The sequence below is a fragment of the Panthera pardus genome, unplaced genomic scaffold (genome assembly GCF_024362965.1).
Source record: "Panthera pardus isolate Hobbes unplaced genomic scaffold, ASM2436296v1 HiC_scaffold_19, whole genome shotgun sequence".
NCBI lineage: Eukaryota > Metazoa > Chordata > Mammalia > Carnivora > Felidae > Panthera > Panthera pardus.
In genome coordinates this window covers 18,886,245-18,904,879 of record NW_026526754.1, presented here as the reverse complement: position 1 = coordinate 18,904,879, position 18,635 = coordinate 18,886,245, and the positions used below count along the sequence as shown (strand labels likewise).

At 40.7% G+C, this 18,635-nt stretch overlaps 1 protein-coding gene across 4 annotated transcripts; it reads left to right on the top strand.

Annotated features, from left to right (window-relative positions):
• Window positions 1–173: 173 nt before the first annotated feature.
• On the top strand, window positions 174–17,694 carry CMC2 (C-X9-C motif containing 2). Of its 4 annotated transcripts, XR_002071008.2 has the most exons (5): window positions 174–469; window positions 7,640–7,754; window positions 12,298–12,369; window positions 16,165–17,177; window positions 17,415–17,694. XR_002071008.2 is itself a non-coding variant. In XM_019413107.2 (4 exons), exons 1-4 carry the CDS (start codon window positions 288–290, stop codon window positions 16,249–16,251), a joined length of 456 nt encoding a protein of 151 aa, XP_019268652.1. In that variant the 5' UTR covers window positions 174–287; the 3' UTR covers window positions 16,252–17,694. The 4 variants fall into 4 exon arrangements, 3 of the variants coding, with proteins under 3 accessions (XP_019268652.1, XP_019268654.1, XP_019268653.1); XM_019413107.2 differs by having other exon boundaries at window positions 16,165–17,694; XM_019413109.2 differs by lacking the exon at window positions 174–469 and adding an exon at window positions 6,015–6,045 and having other exon boundaries at window positions 16,165–17,694.
• The last annotated feature ends 941 nt before the right edge of the window (window positions 17,695–18,635 follow it).

Below are 18,635 nucleotides of genomic sequence, written 5' to 3'. Positions count from 1 at the left end.
CCACCAATTGCAGTTCCCGTCGCCCTCCAGCCCCGCCCACCCCGGAGCTCTATCTTTGGACTGTACCCTAGGCACAGGGAGCTGCGTCAGGGAGCGGCAGAAGTGAAACTCGCCAAGTCCCCGCATCACTCTTGTTGGTAGAGACCATTAGTTAAACGCAGTTAAGCTCAGCCACGAAATCTGGCCTGTTGGCTTGGTTTGCTGTTTTTAGGCCCGGCCGTGCCTCAGTGCACTCGCTCTCCCTCCCCCCAGCGCCCGCAAATGGGCCCGTCCAGGCCGGGTGGCGCATGCGCCTCAGAGGCAGGGAGCAGCGGGGGCTGGCCGCGCCGAGCCGGGTCAGCTGTGGAGGGCGCGGGGGACTTTGCCACCCCGAGCTGCTGCGACTCCGGCGCCCAGGCCGCCGGCCTTTGGATTGGGAGTCTTCGCTGGTGACTGTCACTTCAGTCCTCCCTGTGTGGCTTCGAGTCGGGTGAGTCTCAGGAGTCCCGGTCGTTCCGAGGAGCGCTCTCTTCCTGGCCGCGGTGTCCTGGGAGGCCGCGGGACACCCACCTGTCCCTCCTCTCGTGCCCTGCTCGCGCGCGCCCCGCCGTGTCCCTTCCTGCCCCTGTCGGAGGTTGGGACCTTGAAGGTCAGGTCCCTGGTCCTCAGGGCGGCCGTGGCTCGCCCTGCTCCGAGGCAGACCACCGCGCGGGGGGCTTTGCGGTTGTAGCTGCAGGCGCGTCCGGGCCCTTCCACCCGCAGGCAGTTGCCGAGGTAGTTTAGAGAATGCTTTGGTCTAGACCTTTCTCTCTTCGCAGCAGTCTGTCTCGCCACTCGCGAGCCTAGTGACCTGGGCGGGGGATGGGGTGGGCTCCTCCCCTCCTTGAGCCTCGGCTTCCACGCTTGTAAAATGGGTACAACCCATCGCATCGATGGTCAGAAGGGAAGCCATTCACAGCGTTTGACACTAAGAGCGGTGAGCGCTCAATGAATCGCATGATTATTATCATCATCTCGGAGTTAGAAATTGCATGTAGCTGCACCTGTCAGCTGCAGTGAAAGTTGCCACCAGTCTGTCTTGCGAAGCGAGAATCCATGGAGATCCCCATCAGTACACTTTGCAAGGAAGGTAGACATTCGGGTCCCTTTTATTGGAATTAAAAGTTACCGTGTTTGTAGGTTCACGCAAGGTGCTTAATGAAGAGTCTTAAGTAAATCCGCGTTCTGGAAACTTTCATTTACAACCTTAACTGCATAAAAGAGGTTGGCGCTGGCGAAGGAATTCTGTTGTGATACCCATGTATCTCCTTTCCTGTACATACAGGCTTCTGCACGTGTTTAGTTTATTTAAAATGAGCCTCACTCATTTCCATTCTTTTGTTGTTGTTGTTAACTATGTTGAGGTGTGAACCAATTCTCAGTTCTACAATAATCCTGAATTCAACTTTTGGCAAGCATTGATTGGGCATTTACTATGTGCATTTACAAGAACGTTCCCTCACTAGCCTGTGCGTTCTTTGAGGTATATGGACTGATTCTTTTTTCTCTGAAATTCAGGTGATTTGGCAGAATGCCCAGCATCTGCTGAGTACTGTTGTTTGTTCAGGGAGAGTTGCAGCTTCCATTCCTTAGGAAACTATGTGGTGGAACTTGAGAGCCTTACGGATCTTTCCCCCAGGCAGCCCAGGGGTTCCTTTCGGTAGCAGTGGGGCATGGTCTGTGTTTGGGAGCACTAGTCACTCAATAGCAGGTGTTTAGATTTGGTCCCTTTGCAACTGTGATAAGTAGAAGACTGTAGGGTAGGCGGTACCTTGCTGCGTCTGCTACTTCTGCTGAATATGGTGCATAGTTTGAAATAGTTGCAGAAATACTAATTTAACTAATTCCAGGGCTTTCTGAAAGTAGGCCTTAAAAAATGCATGTTGTAAAAAGCATTGTGTATTAAGTTTACAGTTTTTCCTGGAGAACAGATTTTTCAAACTCTAAACAAGGGACTTTTCTGGATTTGTTTTACTTTTTTTTATGTTTATTTTTGAGAGACAGAGTGCGAGCAGGGGAGGGGCAGAGAGAGAGAGAGGGAGACACAAAATCTGAAGCAGGCTCCAGGCTCCGAGCTGTCAGCACCAGAGCCCGATGCAGGGCTTGAACTCACGAACCGTGAGATCATGCCCTGAGCTGAAGTCGGACGCTTAACCGACTGAGCCACTCAGGCGCCCCTGTTTTTTGTTTTAAAAAGCCATTAGAAATTGCAGCTGTAGAGTACATTTCTTTCTGGTGCAGCCACAAAACAGCAAAATCTTTGGAAAGAAAACACAAGTGACATTAAAATAGGGGGTTTCCTCCTCGTGATTATAGATTTGCTGAGGTGTTATTAAAATGCTTACTCCTTTTTCTTTACTAGAGGTCGTGTATTGCTTACTTCTTGGCTTATTTTTTAAAACTGTGCCACCTGGTGGTTGAAATCTATCATGGAATACTCCTTAGGAAAATTTTACCTCTGTCTTGGTAGAATCAGGTGAATAAGACTGTAATCTTTACGTCTTTAGTGAGAGTACCATATGCTTCTGTCCTCCCAGCTTACCCCCAAGTAAAGGTTAAAATTGCTTTGCAGGGGCCAATCACCCAGTTATTGTCACAACTGAACATTTTTAAAGAGTTTCAGCATCTGTTTTAGTATAAATGTTTGCATGCTAGAGGCAGTGGGTGGAGTTGGGGAGGGAAGCCCTTTAACTGTGACAAGTTAACCTGGTGTTTTCTAAATGCCAGTGTAAAAGTGGGACTGAAGTTTTGTGTCTAAATCATAACAGTGTGAATGGAATTTATTCCTCTTTCTTAGTGCACACACACACATGTGAAGTCTTAATCACAAATGTTCCCTTCACCTTTGTTTCATCAATGCTGCTGATGTTCATAATTATTTTGGCATTACCCTTTTGAATTTTTTTTTGTATTTTCCTAGTGGTGATAAGTGTTTATCCATTGCGAATTTCATTTCTGAAAATAGGTTAAAATCGTTTAGTTGTGAACTTCGATTTGAGAAGAAACTGAAGACTGCAGTGCAGAAATACACTCTGTGACATCCTTAATTGATGTAGCCAGTCTCTTTGGGGTACATTAAGACAGGTAACCGAGAACTTCCCATTGCAGCTTGCTTCATTGTTGGACAGCTCCAGGAAGATGACGTCTTCCACTCTTTGGTTTCCAGACCTGTCCTCAGAAATACCTTGGGAACACCATTGCAGATTCAGTTCAGCCTTTCCCGTCATGTGATGAGCATTTCACATATACAAATAATACTTTGCAAATGTCACGTTCACTGCTTACCATTTCAGATAGTCCCACATATGTTATTTTAAACCTCATGACCCCTCAGAGATATAGGTCCAGAGCTAATACCATTTTATGGAAGAAGAGACTTAGGTCAGATTAAGTAACCAAAGTGTTATAACCTATGGACAGATAAGTCCACAACTTTTGCCTTCAGATCCATCGTTTCTCCTACTTAACCAGGTTGTTCCTTTTATCTGTCACCTCTGATGGGGGCTTCCCTAAATTGGTAAATATTGCCAGTTTCATTAATAGCTTCTTACGGATCCTGAGAAGAAGAGTTTAAGAGTAGAGGCAAAGCCGTCATCATCCTGAGCAGTCTCTCCAGGAATATTCACATTGTCAATATTCCGGACTTGGCTGCTCAGGACGAATACAGTATTGTTCTTTTTCTTGAGGTAGACTGACCCTCTGTTTCTAGGAACGCAGGATAATGTTACATTGACTTCTTTGGAACCCACAATTAGTGCTTGTTGGTCTCGTAGCCAACCAGAGACTCTTTGGGAAATAGTTTTTTCTATCTGAATTTATTTCACCCACAAACTGCTGGGAAGTTTTCTGTTTCGAACATGGGAATAATTTGTCCTGGTTTAGAGATTGCACTGGGTAGCAGTAACTCTGCCACTTGCTATGTGACCTGGGACTTATTTTTCATACGAAAATGTGAGTAATGCATACTTGAAGTGCAAAAAGGCAATTTCTTATGGTTCCAGTGAATTTACAGTTATTGGAAGGATTAGAAGACTTGTGCCCAGTGTGTGGTAAGTGTTCAAAAATTATTTTCTACACTAATAATGTAGATATAGTCATGGCCTTGAAGGAATGTTAAAAGTAAGAATATGGAATATACATTTAGTTTTCTTCAGCTCATAAATTACTTTGAGTTATAGTAATGTTCATTGGAATAGGCTTTTATTTTTTATTTTTCTAAATGTTTGTTTTTGAGAGAGAGAGCGAGAGTGAGAACACAAATGGGGGAGGGGCAGAGAGAGAGGAAGACACAAAATCTGAAGCAGGCTCCAGGCTCCGAGCGGGTCAGCCCAGAGCCTATCACGGGACTTGAACTCGCCAACCGGGAGATAATGACCTGAGCCGCAGTCTGATGCTCACCTGCCACCCAGGCGGCCCAGAATAGGCTTTTAAAGATGACTGCTGGAAGATATCAGCACTCACAGCAAGTGTTGTGACAACAGTGGCATCGTTTTATAGCTGTGAGTGTGGCAGTACCCCCGTGTAAGCACCAACGGGAGGCGCAGCCAGCCGGGTGCTGGAAGAGAGTGTGGGTACAGGGTGGACAGAGGGAAAGAAGAAGAGGGTATCTCACTGAAAAGGTGGGGTGGAGGAAAGGGGGGGAATGACTGGTAAAGCAAGGAATTTGTTAGGTAAGGGATTAGGTAGGTCAGTGTTTAGAGCTGTAGATTGAGAAGTAGTAGTTTAGTTTTTTACGAAGAAGAATAGGAAAAGGAAACTATATGAAACCATTCTCTTCTTTGACATAGTTACATAGGATACTAAGTAGAGAGGAAGTTATCTTATTGGTACCCTGGCTGGGTCTACAGCGCATAAACTTTTGTAACGGAGGGAGGAAAAATATACATCGTGGTATGTATGCATTTCTACTTATATACAATGTGGGCATATTTATCTCAGCCGCAAAGTGTCTTCTAAAGTATTTAATGGGCCAATCAAAGAGGTCATTTCAGTACATCATAAGCTTGTTTCCAAATTGTAAAAGCACAAATCTGAGGACTTGGTTGATAGAGGTGAAAATGTTTTGTCACATTTACAAAATAAAAAGACATTTTCTAAGTGACTTAATGGTACAACATTAGATGACTTAAATTTCTAGACCGTAAGAGGCCTCATTTTTCTGAGGGAAAAGATTATGTCATTAAGAAGACTTCGTAGTCAGCGGCAGGCAAACAAAACTTGAACTTGGCTGCATTTCCAAATGTGTTTCAGAGACTCAAGGACTTAGTTGGGCATAGCTGCCTGGTTTGGGATTGTCAGCTGTGGTTTGCGGTGTGTGTGTGTGCATGTGTAGTCGGTCACTCAGTGGAACAGTGATCCACTGGTCTTTTTGGAAATGGAGTTCTGAAATAGTAGGGATACTGTAATGCTCTGGAATTCTTTGTTTAGACATTTGTAAGGACTTGTTGAGAGTGGAAAGTACATAGGCAGTTTGAAATTCTCAAACGTTTTTGTATTAGCTCTGTGAAGGTATAATTTACATTTCATAAAATTCACCCACCATGAGTTCAGTGATTTTGGTAAACTGCTATTGTGCGACCACTGCCACAATCCTGTTTTAAAATGCTTTCGTCGCGCGGATGTATTCCTTTGTGGCCAGTGACAAATAATCCTCTCACTTTCAGGTGTAGGCAAACCATCGGCTTTTTTTCCTCTACCATTTTGCCTTTTCTACACATTGCATATAAATGGAATCATATATAGTCTTTTGAATCTGCCTTCTTTCATTCAGCTTGGTGCTTTGAGGTTCATCCACGTTGGCGCCTGTGTCCGTGCATTCCTTTTAATTGGTAAATAGTATTCCATTGTCTAGGCATGCCGCATTTATTTATCCAGTTGGCAGGTTATTGGACATTTGCATTGTTTCCAGTATTGGCTATGATGAATAATGCTGTCAAAATTAGCATACATGTCTTTGTGTGGTTTTATGTTTTCATTTCTTTTGGGTATATTCTTAGGAGTGCGGTTTCCGTGGTCAGGGGTCATTTGGTAAGTATGTGTTTAACTCCTTAAGACACTGCCAAATTAAGTGTGTCCTATTTTGCATTTTCATTAGCAATGCATGAGGTCTGTTTTCTCTGCATCCTAACCATTGCTTGGTATTGTCTGACTTTTTGATTATAGCTATTTGGGTGGAAATGAGTGGTATCTCATTGTGGTTTTAGTTTGAATTCCCTGTGACTAATGGTGTTCAGCATTTTTTTATGTGCTTAATTAACCATTTTCGTACCATCTTCTGTGAAGTATTCAAATCTTTTGCCCATTTTGGGGGTCCATTTTAAACGTTGGGTTGGTTTGTAAGCATTCTTTATATGTTCTAGGTAGCAAGTCCTTTTTCAAACATGATTTGCAAATATTTTCCCCTAGTCTCCAGCTTGTAGGATATTTATTTTTTAGAGCAGTTTTAGGTTCACAGTAAAATTGAGCAGAACGTACAGAGGCCCCATGTGCTCCCTGCCCCACACATGCACAACCTCCCCCGTGATCAGCATCCCCCGCTAAAGTTGTGTGTTTTTACAACTGAACCTACATTGACACATCATCATCACCCAAAGTGTGGCTTATCCTTTTTTTAAAATTTATTATATACATCATGAAATGCTCACCACGAGAAGCATATTACAGTATTATTGACCGCATTCCCTGTGCTCTACTTTCCATGCCTGTGTCTTTTCATTTTCTTAATGGTATATTTTTGAAGCGAGAAAGTTTTAAGTTTGATAAGATTTTACCAATTTTTTCTTTTATGAATTGTGCTGTTGACCTAAGAACTCTTGGTGCTGCCTAAGGTCATTATTTTAGGTTGTCTTTTTTGAAACCTTTTAGAAGATTAAAGCAATCATTGGTTCTTTCTTTTGGTAATCTTTTCCAAGTTAAAAAGAATAGGTTACAAAAAAAGAGTAGGTAAATAGTGCTACATAACTATAGCAAACACTTCAAAATAATGCTTTTCCTTTGACCTTGGCTGCTGATTTTCTCCTTTGTGAATGAACCAATTAAATTTAATTTCTGGGATTTCAGCATCTTGCTTTCATTGTAATAATTGCGTTTTATGGACAGATCTGCTAAACTGAAAAACTTTTTTCACATCTGCTTTTTGTTTCTCTTCATTGTTTAGTTAGATTTTCTCAGCCAGATGTTAGGAAGAAAACAGTCCCTGTTAATTCACACTAATGTGAGACTGATGGGGCTTTAACCCTCTGAGAGGAGTATACATTTTAAAAGGATTAATAAACCAGTTCTCTTGTTTTGTAGAGTTTCATCTGAACAAAATGAGTTGTAATCCATTTCAGGAATGTGGGGAAAATAATTGAAATCAGGCTTATTAAGAGAGGCTGGCTGTTTCTGCCAGAGCACTTCTTTCCAGGGTTGGGCCTCTTTAGAAACTGCAGGTTCTCTGAACACCTGATAACTTGCTGAATCTGTTAAACTGCTGGATAAGGAAGCTGAGGCTCAAGGTTAATCATTTGCCTAAGGTGAGCATTCCTTTCTGATAAAGCTCACTGCAGGTTTTTAGTGAAGTAGCTTTAGGTCGCATTAACAAGTACAGTCACACATATTCAAGACACTCTTGTATCCACAGGTCGCTCTGCTGCGCTCCATCCCTTCTCCTAAAGATGCATCCTGACTTATCTCCACACTTGCACACTGAAGAATGCAACGTCTTGATTAACTTGCTTAAGGAATGTCACAAAAATGTAAGAGTTCAGAAAAATGACCATGAAGCAAAAATGAAACTTAGGTACAACACAGTGATGTGCAATGTTGCCTCCACTGATGGAAGGGGAATGATAATATGGCCGATCTTAGCTTACTAAAGATTAGTAATTGATGCTGTGATGTTTCAGATACCATTTCCATTCGTGATTACTAAAAATTAAGCACGGTCGTTTGTTAGGGAACTTTTGAAATGATACGTAACAGTCAGAACCCATGTTCTTTCAATAAAATACTTTCCTGTTTTTAATTACAGGATGTTAGAACGATTACGTTAATCTGACTCTTCTGATCATAATGCAATTATTGTTAAGAATTTTCTAAGATTTTCCTTGATGTCCATCATTCTGTGTTCAAAGGAGATTGAAATTTTTTTTAATAATTAGATATTAGCTAGGTTTAAATTATGATTGGCCTAATTTGGCAGGTTTACTTACTTGTTAGTGGAATGGAAGTAAAATTCCATGGTTAAAACCAAAATGGAAAGGAAACCCATTTTTGGAATATATTCAATTAAGCCAATATTTTTATGGATGTCAGATATTAAGCTTTTTTCATATAATTGATGCATGAGACAGTTATAAGGAGCATTTGTGGTTTTCTTTAACTTTGCATGATGCGTTTTCCTCATGAGATTCATAAACTGTAGATATATAAAATTATAATACCAGTATGTATCATTTAAATGAGTAACATTTAAAGGCTAACAGGTAGTAAGTACTACCTCTGATCTGTGAAGTTAGATATTTTTTGTTCAAAGAACGTTGTTGGTGACAATATACTTGAGACAGACTTTTTTCAGCATACATGTAGATCCAGAATTGATATCATAAGTCTTTATTTAACGTTATTTTAACGTTATTTATACATTGTACGTTATTTTATTTGTACGTTATTTTAATGATATTTAACGTTATTTTGTGGGTGTGCAGTCGCGTCCCATTTGGTTTTAGAGTGTGTTTCCCTGATGACTGATTTTGAGCATCTTTTCATGTGCCTGTTGACCATTCATATAGTCTTTTGCCTATAGTTTATTTTTTTTTAATTTTAAAAATTTACTTATTTAATTATTATTATTTTCTTTGCCCATATTTTAAAATTGGGTTGTTTGCTTTATGGAGTTTTAAGAATTTGTTTTCATTTGACATTCAAGACCCTGTCTTGACAATTGAAGACATTGACAAGCGTGTGGTGAGTATGTTCTCAGTCTGTGGCATCCTTTTTCACTTTCTGAAGGTTGTGCTTCAAAGAGCGGTTTCTAAGTTTGATGAAGTCTAATTGCCAGGTTTTTCTTTCAGTGTTTGTGAGGGGTTTTGTTTTTGTTTTGTTTTGTTTTTTGTTTGTTTGCATTCTAAGGATCTTTGTGTGTTTCCTGCTCACAAAGATTTTCTCCTTTTTTTCTTCCAAAGGTTTCAGGCTTTTAGCTGTGCCATTTAGGTTGGTGACCCATTTCAAGTTACTGTTTGTGTCTGGTATGAGGTAGGAGTCAGTGTTTTCCTTTCTCTACGGCTATTGTTTTTCCAGCACTATTTGTGCAGACACCAGCCTTTCCCTCCTAAATTAACTTGCTGCCTTGGTCAAAAATCTGTTGACCACACATGACTGGGTCTCTTTCTGGGCTCTGGTCCGTTCTGCCGATTTATGTGTCTGTTCTGAACACCAGTTAATTCCAGTGTTCTCCTCGTGGGGCCAACTGGGTCCCCTGACGGGTTTGTCCTCTCCTCTACCCTCGATCACTTTCCACACCGCGTCAGGAGGGACTGTTCAAACGACGTTCAGGCATCGTTCCCCTCTACCGGCTCCCTTTGCTGCGGTACGCGATCTCACTTTCTTCCTTCGTGTTGTTTCAGGACCTTCATGAACATGGCCCCGACTTAGCCTTGGGTTTCACACCCTCCGGCACTCTTTTTTTCCCCTCGCTCCCCAGCGACCTTTTCTGCAGTTGTGTGGGGCACACATTTCTCTCTTCTGAGGCTTTGGGCTTGCTTTGTCCTTGGCTTATCTTGGAGCCCTCCTCACTATCTCCTCTTCCCCGCATGCTGTACCAGGTTTCATCATCCTCCAGGTTTCATTGTCTGTAATCTGTCCTTGCCTCTTCATTTCCTCCTTTCCTGGCCTAGATTCTCTTGGCGTTGTCACTCTGTCCTCTAGTAACACCATACATAGTCCATTTCCTACTTCAAGGTACTTCTCACACGTTTTGGTCTCAGGACTCCTATACACTCTTAAAAATTCTTGAGGACCCCAAATAACTTTTGTGTATGTGGATTCTAGCTACCGATATTTACTGAAGTAGAAATTGAAACTGAGAAATTTAAAAAAATGTAAATGTATATAAAAATACAATAATAAATCCAGTACATGTTAACATAGTAATTTTTCACAAAAAAAGATCTTATTTTCTGAAACAAAAGACAGAGTCAAAAGAATGACATTGCTTTTGGGGAGCCTGGGTGGCTCAGTTGGTTAAGCTTCTGACTTCAGCTCAGGTCGTGATCACGGTTCGTGGGTTTGAGCCCTGCGTCAGGCTCTGTGCTGTCATTGCAGGGCCTGCTTTGGATCCACTGTCCGCCCTCCTCTCTGCTCCTCCCCTGCTTGCGTGCACGTGTGCACTTTCTCTCTCTCTCTTAAAAATAAATAAACATTAAAAAAAAGAAGAATTACATTATTTTTGCATTTTTGCAATTCTCCTTGATATCTGGCTTAATAGAATATAGCTGGAGTCTCCTATCTGTCTCATGTCCAGTCTTTGGTGATGTTGTCCTCTGAGCAGCCTCTGGAAAGTTCTACCGTAGCCTTGTGAGAGAATGACAATGAACAAAACAAATAAGATCTTTGATTATCAGGAGACTAGTTTTTATCTTATACACCCCCTGGAGAGCTCCTGGGAACTCGTGGGTGCCCCTGGACTGCACTTGGAGAACAACTGTTTTATAACAGTCACTCTGTTCGTTGACTCACTCTGTTCTGTGACCGTGTTCTGTGAGAGTAGGGCCCAGGTCCACCTTCCTCACTACTGTATCCCTAGTCCTTGTCTTCGAGATATCGATTGCCCATTTATTCAATCACTGGCCCAGTTTGGTTTTCTGGAAACAGACATCACACACTGGAGGCCTTTGCTCTGTGTGTGCAAGAGAACTGCAGTCCATGGGCGTTCCTTTTACCAAGTCCAGTGGGGCACTTTGGGTTTGTTTTGCACATAATGTCACAAGAGTGTATTTCTTTGGGCTTAAATACTGGGGTGAAAGCAAAAAAAAAATAGCTGTTGTCCTTGATTTAAACATAAGATGTATGTGTATGGGGTGATAGGAATCACTGTGAACTAAACTGTGAAATACTGCCTTACATTCTAAACATTAATCCTTTCTTTTGTTTCTGCCTCACCAGAAAGTGTGTGAAAATGCATTGTTCCCGTTCATCTGTGGTCAGAGAAATAGTTGAGGAAAAATACACAAGAAATACTTATTCTGAAAAGGTCATTAGGCAACCAGTAGGAGATGTCAGTTTACCTTAAATGCTTGCCAGAAAAACCAACCCATTCATTGATTGGACCAGAAGAGGACATTTAAAGCGGCGATGAGGCAGGGGGAAAGGAGTAGCGAGGGACATAGCTTATAAATTATGTGTTGTCTGTTTCCATGAAAGCCTTAATTGGAAAGAAAAGGAACAGGTGCCTATTATAACTACAAGTTCAGCATTTATGGCATGTCGTTTTAGGCCATCACCATGCTGTCCTGGGCACCCTTAAAAATCGTGATGGGCAAACACACTAATTATGGCCCTACTAAAAATTCGTGTTCTTGACCTCAGCCTTCATCGTGATCTGCTTTGGAGCATTTGTACTTTTTGCCACGATCATTGTCGTAGGCCTTGAAACCACTAGGAGATTTTTATTTCTGCTTTTCAAAGAAAGCAGACTTTGAACTTCAGACATAGATTTTCTGATATTGTGGATTAGTGGCTTATTTATGTGGTCCATATAGACCGTTTAATAGTGTTACGTGTTTCTGATGTATTTTGATGACATTTTGAATGGAGGCCAATGAGAAAATAGTGTTGGCACTCAGCGTTTATTAGGTAATTCTTCAGTGGGACAGAGTGTTTGCTATTGAAGGAAGTTACTGGTCATGTTAATATGGCCACAGTGCACTTTGACATCACTCCCCGTAGTAGATGATGGATTGTGCTGTGATGTTAACATGCCCTTAAAGACAGAGGTACTTGAAAACAGAATTGTTTACACTCTGTCATTGTGAGGTTTTGGCAGTTTAATAGGCTTCCCTTTTAGTAAGGAAAAGTCTTTTGGTTTTTCATTTCTACCTACAGAGCTTTTATCTCTCCTTTAGGATGGCCAGGATAAGTCCATTTATTTGTACACCTCATACCTGTGATTTACCTGTTTGCTTATTAACAATGTGGTGACACGTTAAACCCATTTCTGTAGGAATAAGTATTTAAATTCTGTGTGCCAGAGACCTTAGCATGTTGTGGGATGAAATATTTTACCGCTTTTCTTCCTTTTAGCACAGCATTCTGAAATTTTTTGGTCATTGCAATGATCTTGATCGGGAGATGAGAAAGTGCTTGAAGAATGAGGTAAGAAAAGTGTTAAAGAATAAAAATGGTTGAACAGTAGAATAGAACATTTTTGAACAATATTTTACAATATTGCCATTATTAATTTTTATTCCGAATTTTAGTATAACAGAGAGAATTGACTTTAGACGTACATCCTCCCCTAAAACCAAGAGGAGAAATAAAAGCCTTTTCTGGGGACAGAACATTGCTAAGATTTTTGTTTTTTGTTTTTTGTTTTTTGTTTTTTGCATGCACGTGAATGAAAACAACTTCCTTATTGTAATCATTGTAACTCTCCTATATGAATTGCAAGGTTTGGGAAGTTGAATTTGTTTAGCAGAAAGACTTCGGACAGTCACCTATTACCTGTAGTGGGTAACAGATACACTTCGGGCCTGTTCCCTCATAGAACATGGCGGGAGCCAGACATGGTCTCCTCACAGGTTTAAAATTGTGAATTTCTTTATAACCATGGCATGTACCAGCCATAGGGATCTAGTTTGACTTGATTGGAAACACTCATTTCCTAAACTCGGTGTTAGGCCATGACATGGACTTGGGCATATAGTAGAGTGCTTTTGAAATCTTTGAAAAGACATGTATTTTTTAATTTTTTAAAAATGTTTATTTATTTTTGAGACAGAAACAGAGCATGAGCAGGGGAGGGGCAGAGAGAGAGTGAGACACAGAATCTGAAGCAGGCTCCAGGCTCCGAGCTGTCAGCACAGAGCCCGACATGGGGCTCAAACTCACGAACCGTGAGATCATGACCTGAGCCAAAATCCGGCGCTTAACCGACTGAGCCACCCAGGTGCCTCGAAAAGAAATTTAATTCCCTTTGTTTTCACACATGAGTTGTGTTATGTCCAAAACCTTAAAAAATCTATAACTATTAAAAACCTGCCTTCCAGTTTTTTTGCATTTTCCATATTTTTGAACTTCTTTTCCTATTTGCCTCATGGTGAAAGGTATTAGTTATAATATTTGAAGCTGTCCAGCATCTATATTTTTGTTTTTTGTATTTTCCAATCTGAGGCTTTGGGGGTTTTTGGTTTTGTTTGTTTTTTCTCTTCCTAGAGTCCCTTTCTAGTGTCTTTACTGTTTGAAGAACTTTCTGGGGTTCTCACTTCAGGGTCATCATTTTCTTTGCACAAACATGTACATGTATAAGTGTTTTAAATTGATTTTTCAAGAGTTTTTCTTCACTGGTAAAGCTAGTTTATATGAAAGCTGAACCTAGGGCTTTGTTTGGTTTTCATAAGGATTATGGGAAAACGAAGCCCACGCTGTGGTGTTCATTGCAGCGATTTATTTCTCACATGCTTTCTGTTGTGTCTGATCGCCTTTTCCCCTAAATTTAGATTTTTTTTTCTTCTTATGGTTCAATAATTTTTGCCATTGGTGTGGTGATTAGATCTTTATATGAAATTTTCTTCCCAGGTGGTCCTGAGACGTTAGTGACCGTTTGGTAGGATGTTGTAGATATTTTTCTTACTTTGTTTTCATATAAATTTTAGATTTTCTCCTTGACTTATTTTCTAAGTCCTCTATGTGGTTTTTATGTTGCTTCATTACCTGATTTATAGATGTTTTTCTGTCTGTACTTTCATGCTTCAGTCCTCTGAACCTGTGCTCATTTATTTCCTCTCTGCCTTTAATGCTTTCTGGTTTACGATTTACTGCTCTCACGTGCTCCTCTACCATTTCCTTCATGTGCCATTTGAGTACTTTATTCCTTGAAGCTTTTAACTAGAAGGACCTGGCCAGTTTCCCTTTGCCTCTCTTTGCCACTGTGTTACTGCCCCCCCCCCTTCCCCATTTTATTGAAAGAATCACTAATATTACTTTTGCAGCGTCCTTTTTGTCCCTCTTAATTGTTCGGTTTGGTTTAGTTTTTGGTTAATTGAGCTTCCATTCTATCTACATTGTTCAGCGAAGTTTTGTGAATAACATCACATGCGTATATTTTTCTTTTCCTTCTTTTATTCAGAAGCCATCTGGACTCCCTTTGGGGATATCTTAACATATTTTTTTTTTTTTCTTAACATATATTTTAACATAGAGTATAATTTGCTCTTTAACCTGTTTTTTGGGGCCACCTACACAGTATTCTGAAGATTTACCCTTAAAACCCTTCTCCCAACCTGATTGCTGGTGGGCAGTCCAGCATATGTGATTAAAGACAGATATCAAATATTTTTCTCCGAGTATGTATCTCTCCATGTTCTAGAATAGTGCCTTTTAAAAAAAAAACAAAACCAAAACTTGTTAAAGCAATGAAATGCCCTTTTCCCCCGAAAAATCTTCAGAAGAAAATTAATGTATGACAGATAAAAGGAATGATTTTGGTTAAAGGGACCTGGTGTTTCATCTGTAATTTGAAGTGGTCCTTTGATGGGGAAGAAAAAAATTTCGGAAACTATCATTCTAGAAGCTATGTTATAACTCTTCAATCAAAACTTTAGATCCAGAAAACTTCTTAAAGATCATCTAGCCTAGCTCCCTGTATTTGAGGTTACAGGACCCGAAGATGTACTGATCATGAACCTCCACACCATTGTCTCAGGGGTCAGAGGCGGGGGGTCCAGTCAGGTCTCTAGTTAGCTCTCTATCACTGATTTCATTTCTGTGGCCTCTTCCCATATCTCTGGCTCCTAAAAGATTTTGATGTCTAGCTGTTCACAATACTTAGTTTTTCCAACTTGAATTTACTTTTATATTTTTCCCCTTTTTCATAGGGACCCTTCATTCACCTTTAAAGTAATGTCTGTATTGGTGTATATAAACCTGTACATATATCCATGTAAAAACACTTATATTGAAGTTTCTCTGCTTTAAATGAGTGCATTGTCTAAGTGCCAGGCTGTGTATTTCCTGTTATTTAATAACCTACTGATCAGATCAGAATACTAGGCTGAAAACCTCCAGGTGAAAACTGTATTTAGATCCAACTAATTACAGAAATGTAGGATTTGGGGAGAATCCGTTTGATGACTCTTTATAATGAAAAGAATCCTGGGAAGTTTAGCTGACTAGAAGTTTCCACGTGAACTAATAGGATAATATGGTTGCCAAGAGCCATTTACTCTTGATAATATTTATAGAAATAACATGTCTAGGTCCTAAGAACTAGTAGGTCCACTGTAGCCCACATCTATCAGACTGTGTGGAGCACTGTATTTAATTCTGGTTGTGATATTTTTTATCAGGAATATTGATATTAAAGTGCTTTATAAAAGGTGCTTGGTAGCTATTAGAAGGCAGAAGCCATGTTCTGTGAACCTCTATGGAAGCCAGGAATGTTCAGCCTAAAAAAGAGGTAGTAAGTGGGTCATCTGTAACCAGATATTTGCCAGATTATAGCAGGCAAGAAGAAATAGGCAGTAGGAGAATTTATGTGGAAACACTGGTTCAACACAAAAAACACTTCGGAACAAGTAGAAGTGGCCAACAGTGAAAGAGGTTACCTCTCAAGGTAGTGAGCTCCTCATAACTATAAGTGTTCAAGCAGAGGTTAGATGTGTGTGATAGATCGTGAGTTCCTAAAGAACAGGGACAATACTCACTCATCTTAAATATTTCCTGAATTCATATTTGGGGAAGAAATTAATTCAGTAAATATTTTTTCATCTATTAGGATGTAGGTGCTGTACTGTGTTTGCAATTTCAGATTCAGTGAAATAAAAGACAAATAAGAATTTTATCAGCAGAAACAACTTATTTTGCAAATATTTTAAAATATCTAACTCAGCTGATATATAAATGGTAATATAATCTGCTGTCTCTTTTCTCCCCCTTCCTTTTATTTTCCAGTACATGGAAAAGAGGACCAAGAGCAGGGAGCATGGCAATGCGATGAGAAAAAGACTTTTTAATCCTGCAGAGGAATCTGAAAAATAAATTGCAGGCATACCTCGTGTTATTGTGCTTCATTTTATTGAGCTTCGCAGCTAGTGCATTTTTTTCAAATTGAAGTTTGGTGGCAACCTCGCGTCGAGTGAGTCTATTGGTGCCATTTTTCCAACAGCATTTCTCACCTCGTGTTTCTGTATTGCATTTTGGTAATTCTTACAATATTTCAAACTTTATAATCACTATTATAATTCTTATGCTGGTCTGTGATGTTACTATTGTCATTGTTTCGGGGCATCATGAAGCGTGTCCACAGAAGACAGTGAACTTCATCAGCGTTGTGTGTGTTCTGACTGCTCACCTACCAGCCCTTCCCTCGTCTCCCCTTGTCCTCAGGCCTCCCTGTTCCCTGAGACTCAGCAGTATTGAAATTAGACCAGTTAGGAACCCTACACTGGCCTCTAAGGGTGCAAGTGACAGGAAGAGTCCCTCGTCTCTCACTTTAAGTCAAAAGCTAGAAGTGATTACGCTCAGGGAGAAGGGCATGTTGAAAGCGGAGATAGGCCGGAGCCAGGCCTCTTGCGTCATTTAGCCAAGCTGTGAGTGCAAAGGGAAAGTTCCCGAAGGAGATCACAAGGGCTCCTCCAGCGGACACGCAAATGCGAAGAAAGCAGGAGGACTTACTGCTGATGAGAAGGTTTCAGTGGTCTGGATAGAAGAGGAAACATTCTTAAGCCAAAGCCTAATCCAGAGCAAAGTGCTAACTCTCTCCAGTTCCGTGGAGGCTGAGAGGCGAAGAAGCTGCACAAGAAAAGCTTGAAATTGGCCAATATTGGTTCGTGAGGCACAAAGGAAAGAAACTGTCGTCCTAACCTCAAAGTCCAAGGTGAAGCAGCAGGCGCTATTGCAGAAGCTCCAGCCACGTGGAGGCAAGGCCCTTCACCAGCAAAAAGACTGACTTGCGAAAAGCTCAGGTGATATGGTTAGCACCTTATAAACAATAAAGTATTTTTTAATGAAGGCGTGTACATTGATTTTTAGACGTAAAGCTATTGTATACTCACTAGACTACAGGGTAGTGTAAACATAACTTTTATATGTGCTGGGAAGCCAGCAAATTCATTTGACTCATTTTACTGTGGTATTTGCTTTCTTGTGGTCTGGAACCAAATCTTTAGGATCTCTGAGGTTTGCCTGTATACTTCCACTAGGTGCCTTAGCTGAGAGAAGACCTAAAACCTCTTGGTGGATAACTGAAAGAATCTTAACCTCATTTGGTCTCCAGAATCCTTTGGACAGAAAGTGACCCATGAGAAATCAAATCATGGAGAAATATGGAAACCCCGATTCTGAGTATTTTGTTAAGCAGAGAGCTTTAGGTACTCTCTCCCTTCTGCCAACACACCTGACTTGTAACATGTTCCCTCCCTTTGCCAACAATCAGTTAACATTTGCGTAACTTATCTCCTTCAATAAAATAATTGACTTGAATCATATGGTCTCTGTTCTCTTAGACTTTCTTGCAATTAGGGCAAAATAGTCCCATTAGACTCTCCTTTTTGACCATGTACTGATTTTGGAGCTTAAACATTGAAGACACAAGCTAGGCAAAAAGAGTTTGGGGGAGTCTCAGCTGTATTAACTATATGAAAATGGCCCAACTTTATTGTTTCCAGATTCATTTCTAGTGGTCACCACTACCCCCCCTACCCCCCCACCCCCACCAGGGCTCTTTCTGCCAGGTGTTTCTGAAACTGGTGACAATCTAGAAGTCAGCAGCTTCCAGCCACAGCCGCAGCAGGGTCTTGATCTTCTTGTCAGTTGAGATGTCGACAGATTGTGAGCTGTGTGCACCTTCTAGTGAAGTCTGTGTATATGTCCAGAGTGAGGCCTTGTTGATAGTAGTGTTCAATAAGTGCTTTTCTCATCATAAGAGGTGTTCAAGGGGCTGGACATTCACTGAGCAAGGTGGTCACAGAGAGTAGCAGGCATTTGCTGGAGAGATGGAGAAAGAAGTAGAATTAATTCTGAGGGCCTTTCTGAGACTGAGATTTACGAATATTTATTCAGCCCCTTCCTCCTTGTCAGTCAGCACAGGTGCAGAAATGAGACATCTTGCCTTTAGATGCTTGTAGTAAACACATGAGTTGACTATTACAGTAGCATAGTAGTGCCATGATGAGGTGGGTGTCATAGAAAACATAGAAAGGGCATCCATACCCAGCCTTCAGGGAAAAGGAGCCATTCCAAGAAAGCCACTTAGCAAGGTAATCTTTGACAAATGGAGTAAAAATGGAATGCATTCTAGGGAACTTCAAATTGTTTAACATGACTGGAGTGTGAGAGCTGTTGGTGGAGGAAGATAAAAGATGTCTTTGAATTCAGTTGGAGCTTTTTTCTTTTTTTTTAAATGAATGAATTTTTTATTAATT